Raw genomic sequence first — 16,817 nt, 5'->3', positions numbered from 1 at the left:
ATCGTGTTAAAAATGGTGCCATTCATGGAAGTATCCATTTTTTTTTATCAATATACAAGTAGAATTTTTTTAATCAATGATCTTTGCTATTAAATACGCACGAAAAAGTGTATCTACATATCGATGGGCCTGGTTTCACCAATTATAATCAACTCTCCGTTTCTATAATATAATATATGTAGTTTGTAATCAATTTTGAATAATATTAATATTCTTTTAGAACGCTGGAAGGTGTGTTAATCAGTGTCCCGGCCTATCTAAACTCGGTTGAATTTTTAAGAGGATCGTTTATTATCAATGGCGCCCTCGGGCAGTTTTTTCTAAACATTAGAAAAAAATTTCGCCTTTGGCACTCTAATCTAAAATATTATATGGCTTTTGGCGCTCTAATTTTAAAATTTAAAGCGCCTTTGACGCATTGAGCGGCGCCCTAACTTATTTGGCGCCCTCGGGCGCCGCCCGACTCAGCCCCCCTTAAAACCGGCACTGATTACAAGTATAGTATATTCCTGGGGAAGTGGACTAACTGCCCAATTCAGCAGTAGGGCGGGCTGAACTGGCATCTGAGTCTGCTGCTCTGGATTATATACTGGTTCAGTGATGTCATATTGTCATCCTGTTTTCGGGAGCTCGAGGTTATCCTTTGTCTCCGGGTGAGATTATACTTCTGGAAGTTTCCACGGGCATAGAGATCAGGTCAGTGTGCAACTGTGCCTCAAGGTTGCTATGTGTGACATTGAGTGATGAAACCATCCTTCTGGAAGCTTCTACGGGCTCGTGATCGTTATTATAAAGCGAGTTAAACTGGGTCGTTGCCCTTGAGTGGAGAAAATAATTTCAGGCGAGGTTAGCTCTGCATGTTTGTTCAGGAGCGCGATGATGCCATCGTACGACTTACGTATTGTAATGAAATAGATGAGATCACTGATTATGATTCAGGATAGCACAATTTGTGCTATATTCCTACAATTTATGTTAATACAGCTACATTTTTATATATCTATTTTATTCATTTCAATTAATTACACATTTTTCATATACTTTTAGTACCAAGCTGACAAGACAAGTATAGAAACGGAGTTCATTTAACGATAATTGATGTTTCGCAGGGAACCCCCACATACATACTCAAAGCTATGCCGAAAAGATAATTATCCTTGAATCATAAATGCAAATCGTGGACGTTATACACAAATATGTCATTATGAGCCCTCACAAACAGAAGAAGGTCTGCTGTCTAGAGTTCTGGGTTTAGACCAGAGAGATGTAATAAGAATAGAGGGGCCCTTACGAATAAATAATTGTTGTCAATTTTACGCGGTACGTCTCTATAAATACGCTACATCTCACGGAATACAATAGGACCAATTTACTTATAAAAATGTATCCCATGTTGTTTATTGTGTGTTTTTGAATGTATTGTGCAATTTTTACCGATGCTTGCCCATCTTGCGAGTAATATAAACAAACAGAGAAGTTTTTATCGGACATACGTCGAGCACCAAGCGTCAAATACGACTGATGCTAAAATTATTTAGATCTGTCCGCGGACAGAATGTCACTTGACAACAAAAGAACACCTAAAGCCACTTCTATTAATATTACATTTCTCTGGTTTGGACCATCAGATCGCTGCGATCTGACAGTTTGCTGTGTGCGTTGTTACTAAGAAGTCCAGACATAGAAGGCTGAACTTCGAGCTCAGAACGTCAGACCTTCCTCTGTTTGCGTGGGCTCTAAAAGAAGAAATCCTTTCAAATCATAATTTATATTTATTTATATAAAGTTTGGACCATTGCAGCATTACAAGAATTCATAATTTGCCACAATAGTTAAAAATTCAACAAAAATTAAACATATATATATATATATAAATTACATATACAAAATTTAAAAAACCCGTCCTATTTCTCCTTTTTGAAAAATACAATTTGAACAAATACGGCTTAGAATATTTTTTCCTTTGATGCCATCTTATAAATCATCACCAATGATATCCCCATTCTTCCGGTCATGTACAGGCACTACGGAATCAATCCCTATAAACGACGTAGGGAGGCCACTCTCATCTTGAGAATGGCCTCAGAGGCACACGCCCTTCTACAAAAATTTGCGACCGGCTGCAATCGATAGCCCAAAGAGAGCCCGTTACCAGTTGTTGTATTGTATTAGTATGTTACATGTACAATATTTTTAATGTTATTTGAAATTTGCTTCCCTGCGAGAGTCAATTTATTTATATTTTTTCGTATAATTTGAAGCATTAACTTCTAAAATATCTATTCGTTTTTTGCGCCGTAAAGGAAATTAAATGTTAACTTATATTTAAAAACATAATGGACTTCGAAACGGAACAAAATATTTGCCTCAACCAAATAATTAAATAATTTTTAATAAATAATTTATTTTTATTATTATACATAGTGTCTCTAGTCTCTGAAAATGAGTTCCCTTTTTAAGAACAAGAAAATGGCAGAAATATACTCTTATTAATTTAACAAACAATCGCTGAGAAAAGGAAACTAAGAAAGATATGGAAGCGAACATGAACGCTGAACTACATATTTAAGGCAACAAAAGGACCTATTATGAATAATATATTGTCAGACCAATCAACAAAGTGAAATATAGAAGAGCCTTGTAAATAAACCAATCGAAAGAGTACTAAAAAAAAATACTGTCACTTACAAGTGTGAAATTTTACATGTCTTGCAAGATCACATCTGTAAGAAAACGCTTTAGAGCAAATATCACATTTGTGCGTTTTTATTTTCGTGTGTAATTTAGCATGTTTTAAAAGGTTCGATTTCGTAGACAATACTTTCAAACACACCTCACATTTATACAGTTTCATTTCTGCGTGTAATTTCACATGCTGTCCAAGGTTTGCTTTGTGGGTGAACGCTTTCGAGCAGATTTCGCACCGATGCGGTTTTATCCCATTGTGAGAATTATTATGTTCGCCGAGAGCGAACTTAGTAGAGAATGGTTTAAAACAAACTTCGCACTTGTATGGCTTTTCCCCGGTGTGAATTTTTTCGTGTTTTGATAAACTCGTCTTGCGAGTGAACGATTTGTGACAGATTTCGCATTCGTGCGGCTTTATCCCGCTGTGAGCCATTATATGTATTTTGAGGTATGATTTGAAGGGAAATGTCTTCAGACAAATGTCGCACTCGTACACTTTTGTTTCTGTGTGAGTTTTCATATGTCTCATTATATAAAATTCAGAAGTAAACGACCTTAAACAAGTGTCACATTTGTACGACTTTTCCCTTGTGCGAGGTTTAGCACCAATTCCACTTCCATGCATCTGTAATATAAAAGAACATAAATTATATCATAAAAAGCGTCTTCTATACTTCACTTCGCTAACGATTCAGTATTTTTTCCTACAAACTTTCTATTGTTTTGAAACTTCGCCATTTTGTTTTCAATTTACATATATGCATACTATGTATTTCCAAATGTCAAAGTAGTACTAGTGTATTATTGATAATGGAATATTTTCTTTAATTTATCACCTCTCAGAGGCTTTCAATTCCTATTTACTAACCTTAACGTTAACGTTTACTGGATCAGAGTCAATTTCATCCTGGAATATTAAATCATCCAGTATAACTTCTTCCGTTTTGATATTAAGGCAATTGGATAACCTCGATTTCTGGATTTGGTCACTTCGAATACAGACATTTCTAAATCCAGAAAACAATTCAAAATTATTTTCACATGATAGGCATATCTTGTCCGGCAAGCCATCGTCTTCATAACACTGAAAAATATAATGAAGATCGTATTGATATCTGATATCTGATGTCAATAGTTGCTACCGACTAATAAGTAATTGCAACCGACTTGGAGCCGGCAGCAGGTCCAGACGCGTTCAACCAATGGATGAGGATTGTCATGAATGGAGACAGAACACTCTGCTGAAGCAGGAAAGAGACAAAATCTACACTCCATGGCACTTTCAAAATTACATGAATACGACTGTCAATTTGACATCTGGCCTAAACTAAAAACAGTTTACAGCCATGTTTTCTTATCATGTTTTGGCGGTAATTGGACTATTCGTCACATTGGGGTGGTCACAAAGACAATTTTTGCCATGAAAATCGCGAATACACAATATTTGGCACTCAAGTTCTCGTTTATATGATAGTTATCGTTAGTATGATGGACTTTTCGGCTGCCAGATGTTCCGTTATAGAGATTTTAGTGACTTTGTGACGAGTAATTTGTGACCAGTAATCACCGAACCGTTTTAGCACGTAGGGGAAATACTAGTCGTTGGCCATTTGGATTAAAATAAACACCAATTGACTCAAAATTAATATGTCGCTTTGATCAGGGGGGGGGGGGGTTTGGATGGGCAGCCGAATTAAATAGGACGGTTTATAGGACTTGAAAATCCATTAATAAGGGCCCATTTTATAGTTTATGTTTAGTTGAAAGTAATGATGTGACAAAAACCAACCAAAATTTTAGTATTTGCAAGATATTTGGATGTTGAAAAAGGTGAATTTGAAAGACCCTCCGAATGCTATTAAAGAGGACTTAAAATGCATTTAGGTTGTCTTGTTGTATATTTGTGGATTGCTGTTATTAAGATACAACTTGTACTATAATTCCGGGAAATAATGTGATAGCAGGTATAGCTGTGGTCTGCATAGAGCTAGGTCTTTTATGTTCTATTATCTTTGCGACAGCCAGATATATTTCTTCAAGGATATTGGTACAATGAAAATAAACGATCCTCTTTCAAACTCAACTGAATTTCCATACGCTGGGAAACGGTCGAAACCTTTCACCCGTCCTATAATTGGTGACCATTGACTACTAAATTGGTGATCACTAAAAAGGAGATACACACACTGGCAGTGCTCCGTCCAGAATGTCTGGATATCGCCTAAGTACCTCCTTATAAAGGAAAGGTCTCCCTGGGCATCTTCGACGTCCGGTTACTTCCCTATTGTTTAGGCATGTACCCGGATATGTATTCCCACGACACTCAGTCCCACGCTATCGGTCACTTCTGAGAACTCCACGGGAATGCGACCGAGTGCCGCTACTACGCCAATTCGGTGGCCATTGTTTAGCCTACTTGCACTTAGTCCGCAGATAATCCTCGAAACCAATTATAACGGTCGCACAGTGTCAGGGATGCGCCTCGGCCTAATCTGATTGTACTTAACGGCGGTTCTTTTTAGTATACGCTACAATATATTATGTCATGTGATAAAACCGCATATTTTTGATGTTCACTACTTTGATATTGATATTGTTTTCTATTAATATATTTATTATTATTATTGTTTTCTTTTGATGTTATTATTTTATTTGGTTCGGTGATCATTGGTCATAATTCGCTCCCCCAAAAGTCACTAAAATCTCTATAACGGAACATTTGGCAGCCGAAAAGTCCATCGTACTAACGATAGCTACATATCATACTAACGAAAACTCGATTGCCAAATATTCCGCATTCACGGTTTTCATAGCAAAAATAGTATTTGTGACCATCGCAATGTGACTAATAATCCAATTACCTTTTATTTTTATACAATACGTTTTATATTATATTTTTCATATTATGTTATTTGCTTAAATGGGTTTTTGCCTGTAAAATAAATAAATTAATAAATTCATAAAGATCTGGGAATTCTGCTTTCAATTTGATCCAAAAGGACACAAGTGAAATTGTGGTTTTAAAACACTGATTAAGTTTTCATTTGACAACCAAATACCACTTTCAATGCTTTCTAGGTATATGATTTACGGTAAACGGGCTACCTCGCAAAAGTGAATCGTTTGCGAATCGCGTGCGTATCTATTTGTTTGAGATATTATCTATACGGGATCCTTTTTTGGGGGCCATAAAATAGATTTAACCTGCTGTTATTTCGTGATTTTCTGTGCCCAACATTCAACGGTAATTGGACTATTCGTCACATTGGGGTGGTCACAAAGACAATTTTTGCCATGAAAATCGCGAATACACAATATTTGGCACTCAAGTTCTCGTTACTATGATAGTTATCGGTAGTATGATGGACTTTTCGGCTGCCAGATGTTCCGTTATAGAGATTTTAGTGACTTTGTGACGAGTAATTTGTGACCAGTTATCACCGAACCCATTCAACACGTGTATTCAAAACTTCTTTAGAATCTAGGCTGAAAAACATTGGTATAAGATATAATGAGTTTAGGGACGATGATTGGTTGTTTAATAAAAACAATTGTTTTGAGAACAAAGATTTTATTCAGTTTGAAGTTTACATCAACATGGCACATGTCAGCAAACTCGAGGTGTCAATTTGTGACAAATCTTGATAATTTCAAACCATTTATCAACAATATTCCGTTAATCACAGATATTACTAACAAACTAACCAGTAGATTGTATGACAAAATCACTAATAACCATACTAACACACTTATGAAGAGTCTCGGTCATTACAACAAGATGTCTACACCTTTCAGGTATAAACACAGATTACCTAAACACAATCTGCTTTAGATTTTCGAATTTAGAGTCTTTAGTATGTATAAGATGTATTATGATAATTTATAAGAATTGTACATAAATAGGCTTTTGAGCTCTTTTTATTCCAATCACGTGTACATTAACATTTGAATAATATAATACTATGATTACTAACAAAAATAAAATAGAAAATGATCAGACTATCAGTAGCTATTAAAATAGATATAAGATGCATTAAGAACATAATCTAGTAATAATAAAAAGCATTTAAAAATCAAAATCAAATCAGTTTTATATATGTACATATGTACATATAGGGGAAAACATTTTTATAAACTTCTAATTGGATTAATATGCAATCCTCGTATTCTTGCCGAGTTGAACCTCAATGTTTCAGATTCAGCAAATACAGATCTACTAGATACCGCGAATTGTTCTTCTCACCTGAGGCACGTACCAATTTAATGCTTTCGTCCCCTGTCGCCAGGGGCATCAAGCTCCTCAACCGCATTTCTATTAGATTGGATTTGTTTAACACGTTCAACCCGGCGTGTACCACGCGGATAGTGCTATAGCCGACTATAATTTTACGGTTCCACTGCATTGAGCACCCCAACCCTAAAATTCCTGTAAAATTCTAAAGATTTAGGGAAAACTCATTATATAAAGTGATTTAATGCCGATACGCGTGACAGTGCCGCCACATGGGCAAATGTATGAAATCATGCGCCGGGCTGAATGTGTTAATCTAAAATATACTGATCTGGTTGATTTATTGTTTAGTTTGAGATCGTAGCACCTTATTACTAGAGGTCGGAATCTGAAGGGGCCGGAAACGTGCCGCCTATTGTTCCATTGTTGTAAATTCTTTGTAAAAAAGGTTCGGCAAACCTTTAACAATGCATTTACAATCTTTGAACAATAAACAACCCCTTCAGATTCCGGACTCTACTTATAACATATTATATTTTTATATTAATATTTTTACATTTTTATGTTTTTATATCATCAAATTTTTATATTTTTATTTTTCATATTTTTATATATTTATATTTCATGTTTTTACAATTTTGTATTTTTATATTTGTTTTATATTTTATATTTATTTTATAATTTTTGTATAATAATAATATAATATAATAATAATTCATTTTCTTTTTATGTAGCCATAGTGACGAGTTGGAGTTAATCTGTAAAGTCACTATGGCAAATTTGTAAATAAATAAATAAATATATTGCACAATATCAGATTAACAAGTAATCTTTTTAAACATATGCCGAATTCGAATAGTTTAATTGAGTGTGTGTTTTCACATGCGTGTCGCAATTAGACTTAGAAGCAAAGAATTTCAAGCAGATCGGACATTGATATGGCTTTATCCCATTGTGAATATTAATATGTTCCACGAGTCTACGCTTACTAGTGAGCGATTTTGAACAAATGTGGCATTTGTGGAGTTTTCCACTGTGAGAATTAATATGCTCGATGAGGAGACTTTTAGTGGCGAGTGATTTCAAACAAACGTCACAAATGTACGGTTTTGCCATTGTGTGAGATTTCATGTGCTTTTCGAGGTAGCGTTTCGCCGTGAATGATTTCAAACAGATTTCGCACCGATGCGGTTTTATCCCGCTGTGAGATTTCACATGTTTGAGCATGTTACACTTGGAAGTGAACGATTTTAAGCAGATTTCGCAATTGTACGGTTTTATGCCTTTGTGCGAGTTGATGTGATCCACCAGGTTTTTTTTAGTCGTAAACGATTTCATACAAATGTGGCATCGGTGTGGTTTTATCCCGTTGTGATAGTTTATATGCGCTAAAAGGGAACATTTCAAATTGAACGATCTTAAACAAATGTCACATTCGTATGGATTTTCCCCCGTGTGCGATTTGATATGTCTCACCATGTAAGATTTAGTTGTGAACGATTTTAGACAAATTTCGCATTGATATCGTTTTATTCCGTTATGGGTGTTAACATGCTCCTCGAACCTTTGTTTGGAAGCGAATGATTTTAAACATATTTGGCATTTGTGGGGTTTTACCCCGTGCTGAGATTTTGTATGCCTCGCCATATAAGATTGATCGGAGAACGACTTTAAACATATGTTACATTCGTAGGGTTTCTCGCCAGTGTGAGATTTCATATGCCTCGAGAGGCGAGCTGAACGGTTATACGATTTTAAGCATATGTCGCATTTGAAGGAGTTTGTTTTCGTGTGAGATTTCATATGCCTCGAGAGGTGAGAAGAACGTTTGAATGATTTCAAACATTTGTCACACTTGAAGGGTTCCATCCCTGTGTGAGTCTTTAAGTGTCTCGTCAGGGTAGATTTATTATTGAATGATTTTGAACATGTGTCGCATTTGTATTGGTTCTCCCTAGTGTGTGCTTTAGCCGGTAGGCTAACTGTGGGTAACTTTGGTTTCGGCGAATTGTGATTGCGTATACAAATGTTTCTGAAGGTGTTCAGCTTTTCCAGGCTGTTATCACACGAACTACATATGGAATCTGGTAAGCTATCGTCTTTGTCGATCTGAAAAATAAATTTAGGTAGTAATGGAATTGAATTGAGATGTCAATATGTGAAAAGTAATTGTGGCCGACATGCAAATGACAGCAGATCGAGATGCGTTGAACCAGTGGATGAGGACTGTCATGAATGGAGACAGAAGACTCGACTGCAACTGAACAGAGACAAAGCCTACACTCCATATCACTTCTAACAGAAGATTAATAACAAAAGCAATCCTGCTGTCAGTTTGAGATATGGTCCTAATCAAACAGTTTCCAACCATATGGTTTTATTGTAGATGTCATAGAAATTAAGGTTCGGTGATTACTGGTCACAAATTACTCGTCACAAAGTCACTAAAATCTCTATAACGGAACATCTGGCAGCCGAAAAGTCCATCATACTAACGAGAACTTGAGTGCCAAATATTGTGTATTCGCGATTTTCATGGCAAAAATTGTCTTTGTGACCACCTCAATGTGACGAATAGTCCAATTACCAGAAATTAAATAGTTTGGTGATTATTCCGCAAATAACGATCTCGCGCACATCACTAAAATCTCGATAACGGAACATCAGGTACAAAAGCCTCCATCAATAGAAAGTTGCCCACGGGAAATATTGTATAAACGAGATATTATATTGTATCACCTTAGATATTGTATTGTATTGCGAAATATTATATTGTATCATCTTGGTCTTCAGAGTCCACGTCTCACATCCGTGTAGTAATACTGTCCAGACGTAGCTCTTCGCGAATCTCAACCGTGTATGAAGATTGAGATGCTTGTTTGTAAGCGCCGCCTTCATTTTTACAAATGCTTTTCTAGCCATCTCGATGCAGATTCTTAGATCTTCATCTAGGTCCATCTCTTCATTCAGCCAGGTACCCAAGTATTTGAATCTTTTTACTCTTTCTATCACCTCTCCATCCAAGGTTAGATTCCCGGTGTCTGTTTGCATTCTATCTACTATCATAAATTTTGTCTTCTTCAGATTTATGCACAGACCTCTTCGATTGCTTTCTTGATGTACACGGTCTAGAGATCTTTGCAGGTCTGCTAAATTTTCAGCAACTAGTGCTGTGTCATCAGCATATCTGATATTGGTGATCGTCTCGCCGCCCATCTTGATGCCCTCCGATTCATAATTGAGGCATTAAAACATTCTAATATTCCAGTAAAAGCCCTCCTAATATTCTGGGCTGACAATACTAACACGAATTTTGGAGGAAGAGAGGCATTTTTTAAAAAATACATGAAACATTGTTTGCAAATATATGCTAAAAGCGTCGGAGGTCCTGCACATATTATTCACAACAAAGCTTCTACTACCGTTGATGTCTTGTCAATAGATGTAGAATCTGTAGTTTTAAAATTATTTAAATTTTTTTCAATATATACAGTAAGGAATGAAAAAAAGCGGAAACCAATTTGTTTACAAATCCATTATCAAAACTTTCTACCTTGTTTGTATACAGTCAAATGTTTTTGATTGAAAATCAAATTAAAAAGTTTGAAAAATCTATCATAACTGTCAATGAAGTGAAAAATATTTTAGAGGACACAAAATAACAATTAACAGAGAGATATAATGATCGATAAATAAAATATTATAATGCTATTTATGCTTTTTTTTTCCTTTTTTGGGTAATACATATACGATGACTACAGGTCTTACTATTGTATAGTAAAATAATTTATGAGCGATAAATTTTAAAGTTTACTGATAATTGAAGCATATTATTTGTTTAATAGAAGAACTACTTAAACATATTTAAAATTCATTTTTAATTATTTGCATTAGTCTATAAGAAACGAGTAGTCAGACTGAAAAACGATGAACTGACTGAAAGTACTGCAGCAAAATACCCTTGACAGGAGACTGACATGGAAAGATCACATCAAAAATAAAAGAGCAACTCACCCAGCGGCTACACAAAATGAACTGGTTGATAGGAAGAAAATCCAGTCTAACATTAGAGAATAAAATTTTAATATATAAGTCAATCTTAAAGCCAGTCTGGACATATGGTATCCAACTATGGGGAACGAGTAGTAATTCTAACGTGGAAATCATACAACGATTCCAAAATAAATCTCTTAGAATAATAACAAATGCCCCATGGTTTGCGAGAAGCATTTAAATTCATAAACATGCTATAACTATACCATTAATTAAAACTGAAATAGATATTTATACAAAGAACTACAAGCGTAGACTCGAAACCCACTCAAACGAGCTGGCAAAAGCTTTTATAAAGTCTAGTGCAAAAGACACTAGACTAAAGCGCCACAGAGTGCTCGAATAATTGATAAAAAGATGGCAATTAATGGATTGCCAAATCTTATAAAATAAAATTGACCAGTGATAAAATTTGCTTATCGATTGCAAATATTTATATTAAAAAAAAAGTCTAAGACAAAAAAAAATTCTGCTGACTACTTGTTATTTTTAAGTATTCTGACCAATTATTATTTTTCGACATTGTGACCATTTATTAATTTTCACATTCTGACCATTTATAATCTTTGTTCTGACCGTTTATTAATTTTATTCTGACTATTGATTATTTTTTCTGACCCTGAATGATATAATTATGTATGTTATTGAAAATAATTTAAATTCTGATCGTTTAATTTGTTGCCGTAGAATATCTCGACGAGTTGCTGTCGACATATGACACCTCCTTATCACTGGCATTTCATTGAGCAAACAATATTATATCGCGTAATTTGACACATAATTCTTTCTGGAATAATCTGCATAATGACAAATTTTATCATTGAGCTTTTTTGCTGATGAATTGTGTATTTAGTTTCAGATACAGAAATATAAAACTAGCTGATACAGCCGGAATTCTCCGACCACACAACTTTAAAATTCCAAATAATGAAATAATAAGCATTTCAACAATGGCCATTATGAATCTATTATAGTATAACTTTGTAATATCATGTAACGAAATGATATATATATATATATATATATATATATACATATATATATATATATATATATATATATATATATATATATATATATATATATATATATATATATATATATATATACATACTGTGTATAAAATTTTCAGAAATAACAAAGAATCCATCGATATATAATCAATTATTAGTAAAGAGAACGAAATCCAGGAATGGTGATAGAATGTGTAAATATCAAGTAGACAATAATCTATTAAAAATCAACTATGTAAAATTTGGTTTAGATTTGTATAAGGAACAAACATAATTCAAATTCATTAGCAAAATAATCGGTGAAAATTATTCAGATGCTGTTGGGACACTTCTTTCAAGAATTACCAATGATGTTGAATGATTTCTGATAAATGAGGACTTTAAAGGAGTTGAATTACTTAATTTTATAAACTTGTGCAAATATTGTTAAAGATATGAAACAACACTCAAATTTTGTATACCGATAGAAACCTTCTTTCTATGGAAATATGAAGTATGTTTTATATATTATGAACAGAAAGATTCTTTGATTTATTAAATGTTTCAAGTCTTTTGAATTTCTAACATGTTTTAGCTTTTGGACACTTTGAATTAAACAATAAAAATTAGTTATTGTTTTGACATATTTGACAACTCGACATATATTTGCACTAATTTCTATGAAAAACATGTCTGTTATGATAACTATTTTATTTTAAAACCAACCAGCATCATGCAAGCTCAAAAGGAAATGAAAAGAGGTTCAATTCAAAGAAAGACACCTTCAAAATTAAGTGGCCTCGGCCCATTTTAACCTAAGTTTTAAAGTACAAACGTGTCTTTATCTCTTTGCATATGTATTGTCATTATATAAAATCTGTTGATTAGTGATGTGTTCATATATATGTAGTTTTTATAACTTTTATTAGTACATTATTGAACGCTCCATTGAATATTTTTATAGTTGACAACTATTTCCGAGCAAATTTTACGTATCTAGATTAATCTATCGCCTGTCATATGAAAATATCCTGTCAACTTATATCGCAATATATTCGCGCTAAAGCTTTCAAGCAAATTAGAGCAAGAATTCAGGTCGATGGATCGATAAAAATCAAATTATCAATTAATTCCACACGTTTTAAGCTTTTCCAACAAATAATCTAAGCTAATGCGTGCGAAACTTCAATCTAAATAAAACAAATCATAAATCGTCGCTAGCTTCTGATATAATATTCCAACGACAAATACGATGGCGCATCGATAAAAATACGACATCGGGGAAACCCCAATATTGAAGCTTGCAAGAGCGTAACGGCTATTGGCTGCGTCCACAATATCGATATTTACACCCGATATATCCGATATTTAGGAATTTTTCCATAACCAGTTCCTAAATAGCAACTACAGGTTGCAATATGGGAACTGGTTATGGAAAAATTCCTAAATATCGGGTGTTTCGGGTGTATATATCGGTGCGTGGACGTAGCCATTGATGGCTTTACCGCCATGTCGACAAAGAAAAACTCGAAAAAACTAGACTCACACAGCATAAAAAATCTAGCAAATATTATTTCCGAACAAATAATAGTGTTTTACATTGTAATTGTATCAATTTGAGAATTTTAGAAACAAATTAAAAATGAAATGTGTGTAAAAATTTCGTCCGTGGCGTGGAGCAGTTGGTATTCATGAGTGCGCGAACCGACGCTATATAAGCGACCGGCTTTGGCCCGAACCGGTCAGTAGCTCTACGTCAGCCCTTGCGCGTGTTTCTATCTGCCGGTCCCGATCCCGCTGCCTTGCTGCCATTTTGAAGAAGAGAACCTGGAGATGGAAGCTGCTAGTCTCCAGCCGAAGATAAGTACTCTTTATCAAATGTTCTCGCTATTGTGTTATCGGAAGCTATCGCCCGCTTGCGCATTCGGTAAAAACAATTCGAACGGAGAGCTCTTCAGTTGCGGCGCGACCAACCTTGTTGTGGTACTGCACAATAAAACCGGATTTTATATGAAGCGACTTTTGACGCGCGCTTTTAGTATACTGCACAAATTGTGCTATTCCGAATTAAAGCCAGCGATTTTATATACTTCTTAAAAATAAACAAGTCATCGGCGCCTTTATGAGCAGTTGCGATTTTCGACCGCGTCGTCTTTTTTTGCGCGACGGAAACCTTAGTGTGTGCGCGCGCAGTCATAACTATGTTCTATTTTTTTTTACAAGCTTATTTGCGGCCAAGTGATAGCGCGACAGAAAATCGCAAGTGCGCGTATAGAGCCGTTCGGCCGTAATTGCGGCCAAGTGACGCGCGGGAAAAAGATGGCGCGGTCGAAAATCGCAAATGCGTTTCGGACTTTGCGATGACATCATCACCGCAAATGCGGTTCGGACTTTGCGATGACATCATCATCGCTCATGTACAAACATGCACATCTAATCTTGGCTGCCCAGTGTCCTACAGTACCTACGCTGAGCATTCGTCCTTTATTTAAGAGGACATTTTTTTTAAATTTATTTCTCAGGTCTCCGTTCCAGAATGTTCCGTCGCGGCCATTTTGAATTCTATCCTGAAGAGTCATTAGCCCCCCCCCCCCCCTTTGCACAGTCGTTCTATCGCGCTTTTTCAGGAGCGTACAGGATTGCGTGCGGGTAAGCCTGTGCGCGATACTGTTTTCGCAGTTGTAAACACTAACGTTCTTTCCCGCGCGATTACTCCTACCACTTTTTGTTAAAACGGAAAGAGCGAACGTGTAAAGGCTAATCGTGCGTGAAGTAACGCAGTTTTATAGTAGTGTTGCGGTGAAAAATGGATAGAAGAAATATCACGGCGCAAGTTATGATGTTCGTTGATGTCGATTTAATCAAAAATAAGAAACGAACCATGTGGGTTAAGAAATATAGATAAGCAATATTGTCATATGCCACTGATTGTAGAATTACGAGAAAATTATTAACGATTTCAAGAATTAAAATTTAACTTCTAAATTTAAAATTTATTCAAAATTATTTATTAATTATTTTATTGAAAATTTAACTTCCGGAAGGACCCTTTTAAACTTTGAAACTTTTTTACAACAAAATCTCGATTAGCATTAGAAAATCCTCTTTCTTTAACGAAGTCAACTATTTTTTTAAAAGCTTCTTTCAGATTTTTGTTTTTATATTCCTCGGACTTAATTTTCCAGTGGCACGGAGAAGACTGGTACATTAAAAGTAATTCCGCAATCAATTCTTTACTCCACGTGCCTAAGTCCGCCATCTTGTAATAAAAGCGCGCCCGAAAGAATTTTCTGTGTTAAGACAACGTCAAGCCACACGATTGCGCGCAGGACTGCTGAGTTTATCGCGCGGTTTATCCCTTCCCGGTCCACGATCTTTACACGCACACGATTAGCTGTTTCACGCGCGATAGAAGAACTGTAAAGGGGGTGTAGAGATATAGCACGACTTGTGATATCACCTATTTCCCTCATCGAACTTAATCTGTACAAATGACATCATCGTGTCCTCTTCTCGTACACGAAAGTTAGCCGTGGCCGAAATACTTCGTCCAGCTTACCCATAAAGGCGATTCGACTCGCTCCAGATACGCAATCACGAGTACACGGGAAATCCCAAGGAGCTACGCATCAAACATCGAACACAAAGGAAGACCTCGACCCCGTCGGAATCTTCCAGAACGTGATCTCACCAGCCCAGCTACGCGTTGCTCAAGCAACACCTTTATAAACCAGTGCATCGTCCCCAGATGCCAGTGAGCTTCAGGAACTCGACCTAGCTCGTTCCAGTGAATCCTTTACCTACTTCGCTGTACATACAAATACACCTGTATTAATCGAGTAATAAAGATCCTCTTCAAAATTCAACTGAATTTCCATAGGCTGGGAAACGGTCCAAAACCTTCAACCCCCCTATAGGGGCTAATAGCTATCGCTATTCTACATGATTTCCTTATCCGCTTTGTTTATCTGATATTTTGCAAACTTTACCCTCGACGGCAGTTTTTCCTCTTTTTTTCTCTTTCCTTTTCTTATCTGTCCGCATTAAATGATTATTTTTATTCGTGGACTAAATATAAAACTCGATTTAAATCGGACACTTGAAGTATGCACTTTGAACCAAATGCAACTTTGAAGTGATTGGTAAACCATTTAATTATTTTATTGGAAGCGCGAACATGCATACGTCACATCTCGCCCTAGGGACTCTTTGGTCCTATTTTGGTCCTTGTATTAATCAACTGAAGTAGGAATCTAAAATTTGCCCCCCCCCAACTATTATAAAAAGCCAAAAAAAAAATTTTGTTCCATTTTTATCAAAAGCTAGGGTTGTCAGATTTCATGGAAGTCAGACCGGGACATCCCCCCCCACAAACAAAATCTGTTGAAATATTTTTTAATTTATATTAATTTAACTTCAATAGGAATAAAATCAGTCATAAACATCCAAAAAAATACAATGTTAAGTCCACATGGACCCATTAATAGGAATAAAATCTATTCTCTGCTTTTTTATATTGAATAGGAACAAAAGCAACCATAAATTAAAAATATACAAATAATGTACACAAATGATTCATCACTGGTGAATCATTCTGAATATGAGAAAATTATCGATTCAAGATGAATTGATTGATGCCTGGTACATATTTTTACTTTATCTATGTACGTACATAGTAACAATAGATGAAGTTTTGTGATCATGCGAAAATTCAAACTCGAGATTTTGACTGATTCGAACTCAGAATCGATCACTGATCACGTTTTCATGATCTAGAAAAAATGTGTGTGTGTGTATTTTGGGGATATTTTTAACACCGTTAGTCCTATCGAACTGAAACTTAGTATCGGTTA

The 16,817-nt window shown here is 35.4% G+C and overlaps 2 protein-coding genes across 2 annotated transcripts; both read right to left on the bottom strand.

The window, feature by feature from the left end:
* Positions 1-2,557: 2,557 nt before the first annotated feature.
* LOC143909222 (uncharacterized) lies at positions 2,558-3,980 on the bottom strand. Its single transcript, XM_077427127.1, has 4 exons — positions 3,856-3,980; positions 3,557-3,772; positions 2,689-3,313; positions 2,558-2,583 (listed from the first exon to the last, which is right to left on the bottom strand). The coding sequence occupies exons 1-4, from the start codon at positions 3,961-3,963 to the stop codon at positions 2,558-2,560; spliced, it is 975 nt and encodes a 324-aa protein (XP_077283253.1). The 5' UTR covers positions 3,964-3,980.
* A 3,667-nt stretch (positions 3,981-7,647) lies between these two features.
* On the bottom strand, positions 7,648-9,263 carry LOC143909577 (uncharacterized). Its single transcript, XM_077427625.1, has 2 exons — positions 9,100-9,263; positions 7,648-9,028 (listed from the first exon to the last, which is right to left on the bottom strand). Exons 1-2 carry the CDS (start codon positions 9,205-9,207, stop codon positions 7,754-7,756), a joined length of 1,383 nt encoding a protein of 460 aa, XP_077283751.1. The 5' UTR covers positions 9,208-9,263; the 3' UTR covers positions 7,648-7,753.
* Positions 9,264-16,817: the final 7,554 nt, after the last annotated feature.

The sequence above is a fragment of the Arctopsyche grandis genome, chromosome 3, assembly GCF_051622035.1.
Source record: "Arctopsyche grandis isolate Sample6627 chromosome 3, ASM5162203v2, whole genome shotgun sequence".
Lineage (NCBI taxonomy): Eukaryota > Metazoa > Arthropoda > Insecta > Trichoptera > Hydropsychidae > Arctopsyche > Arctopsyche grandis.
Note: the sequence above shows the minus strand (reverse complement) of the source record. Positions and strands in the feature narration are given on the sequence as shown.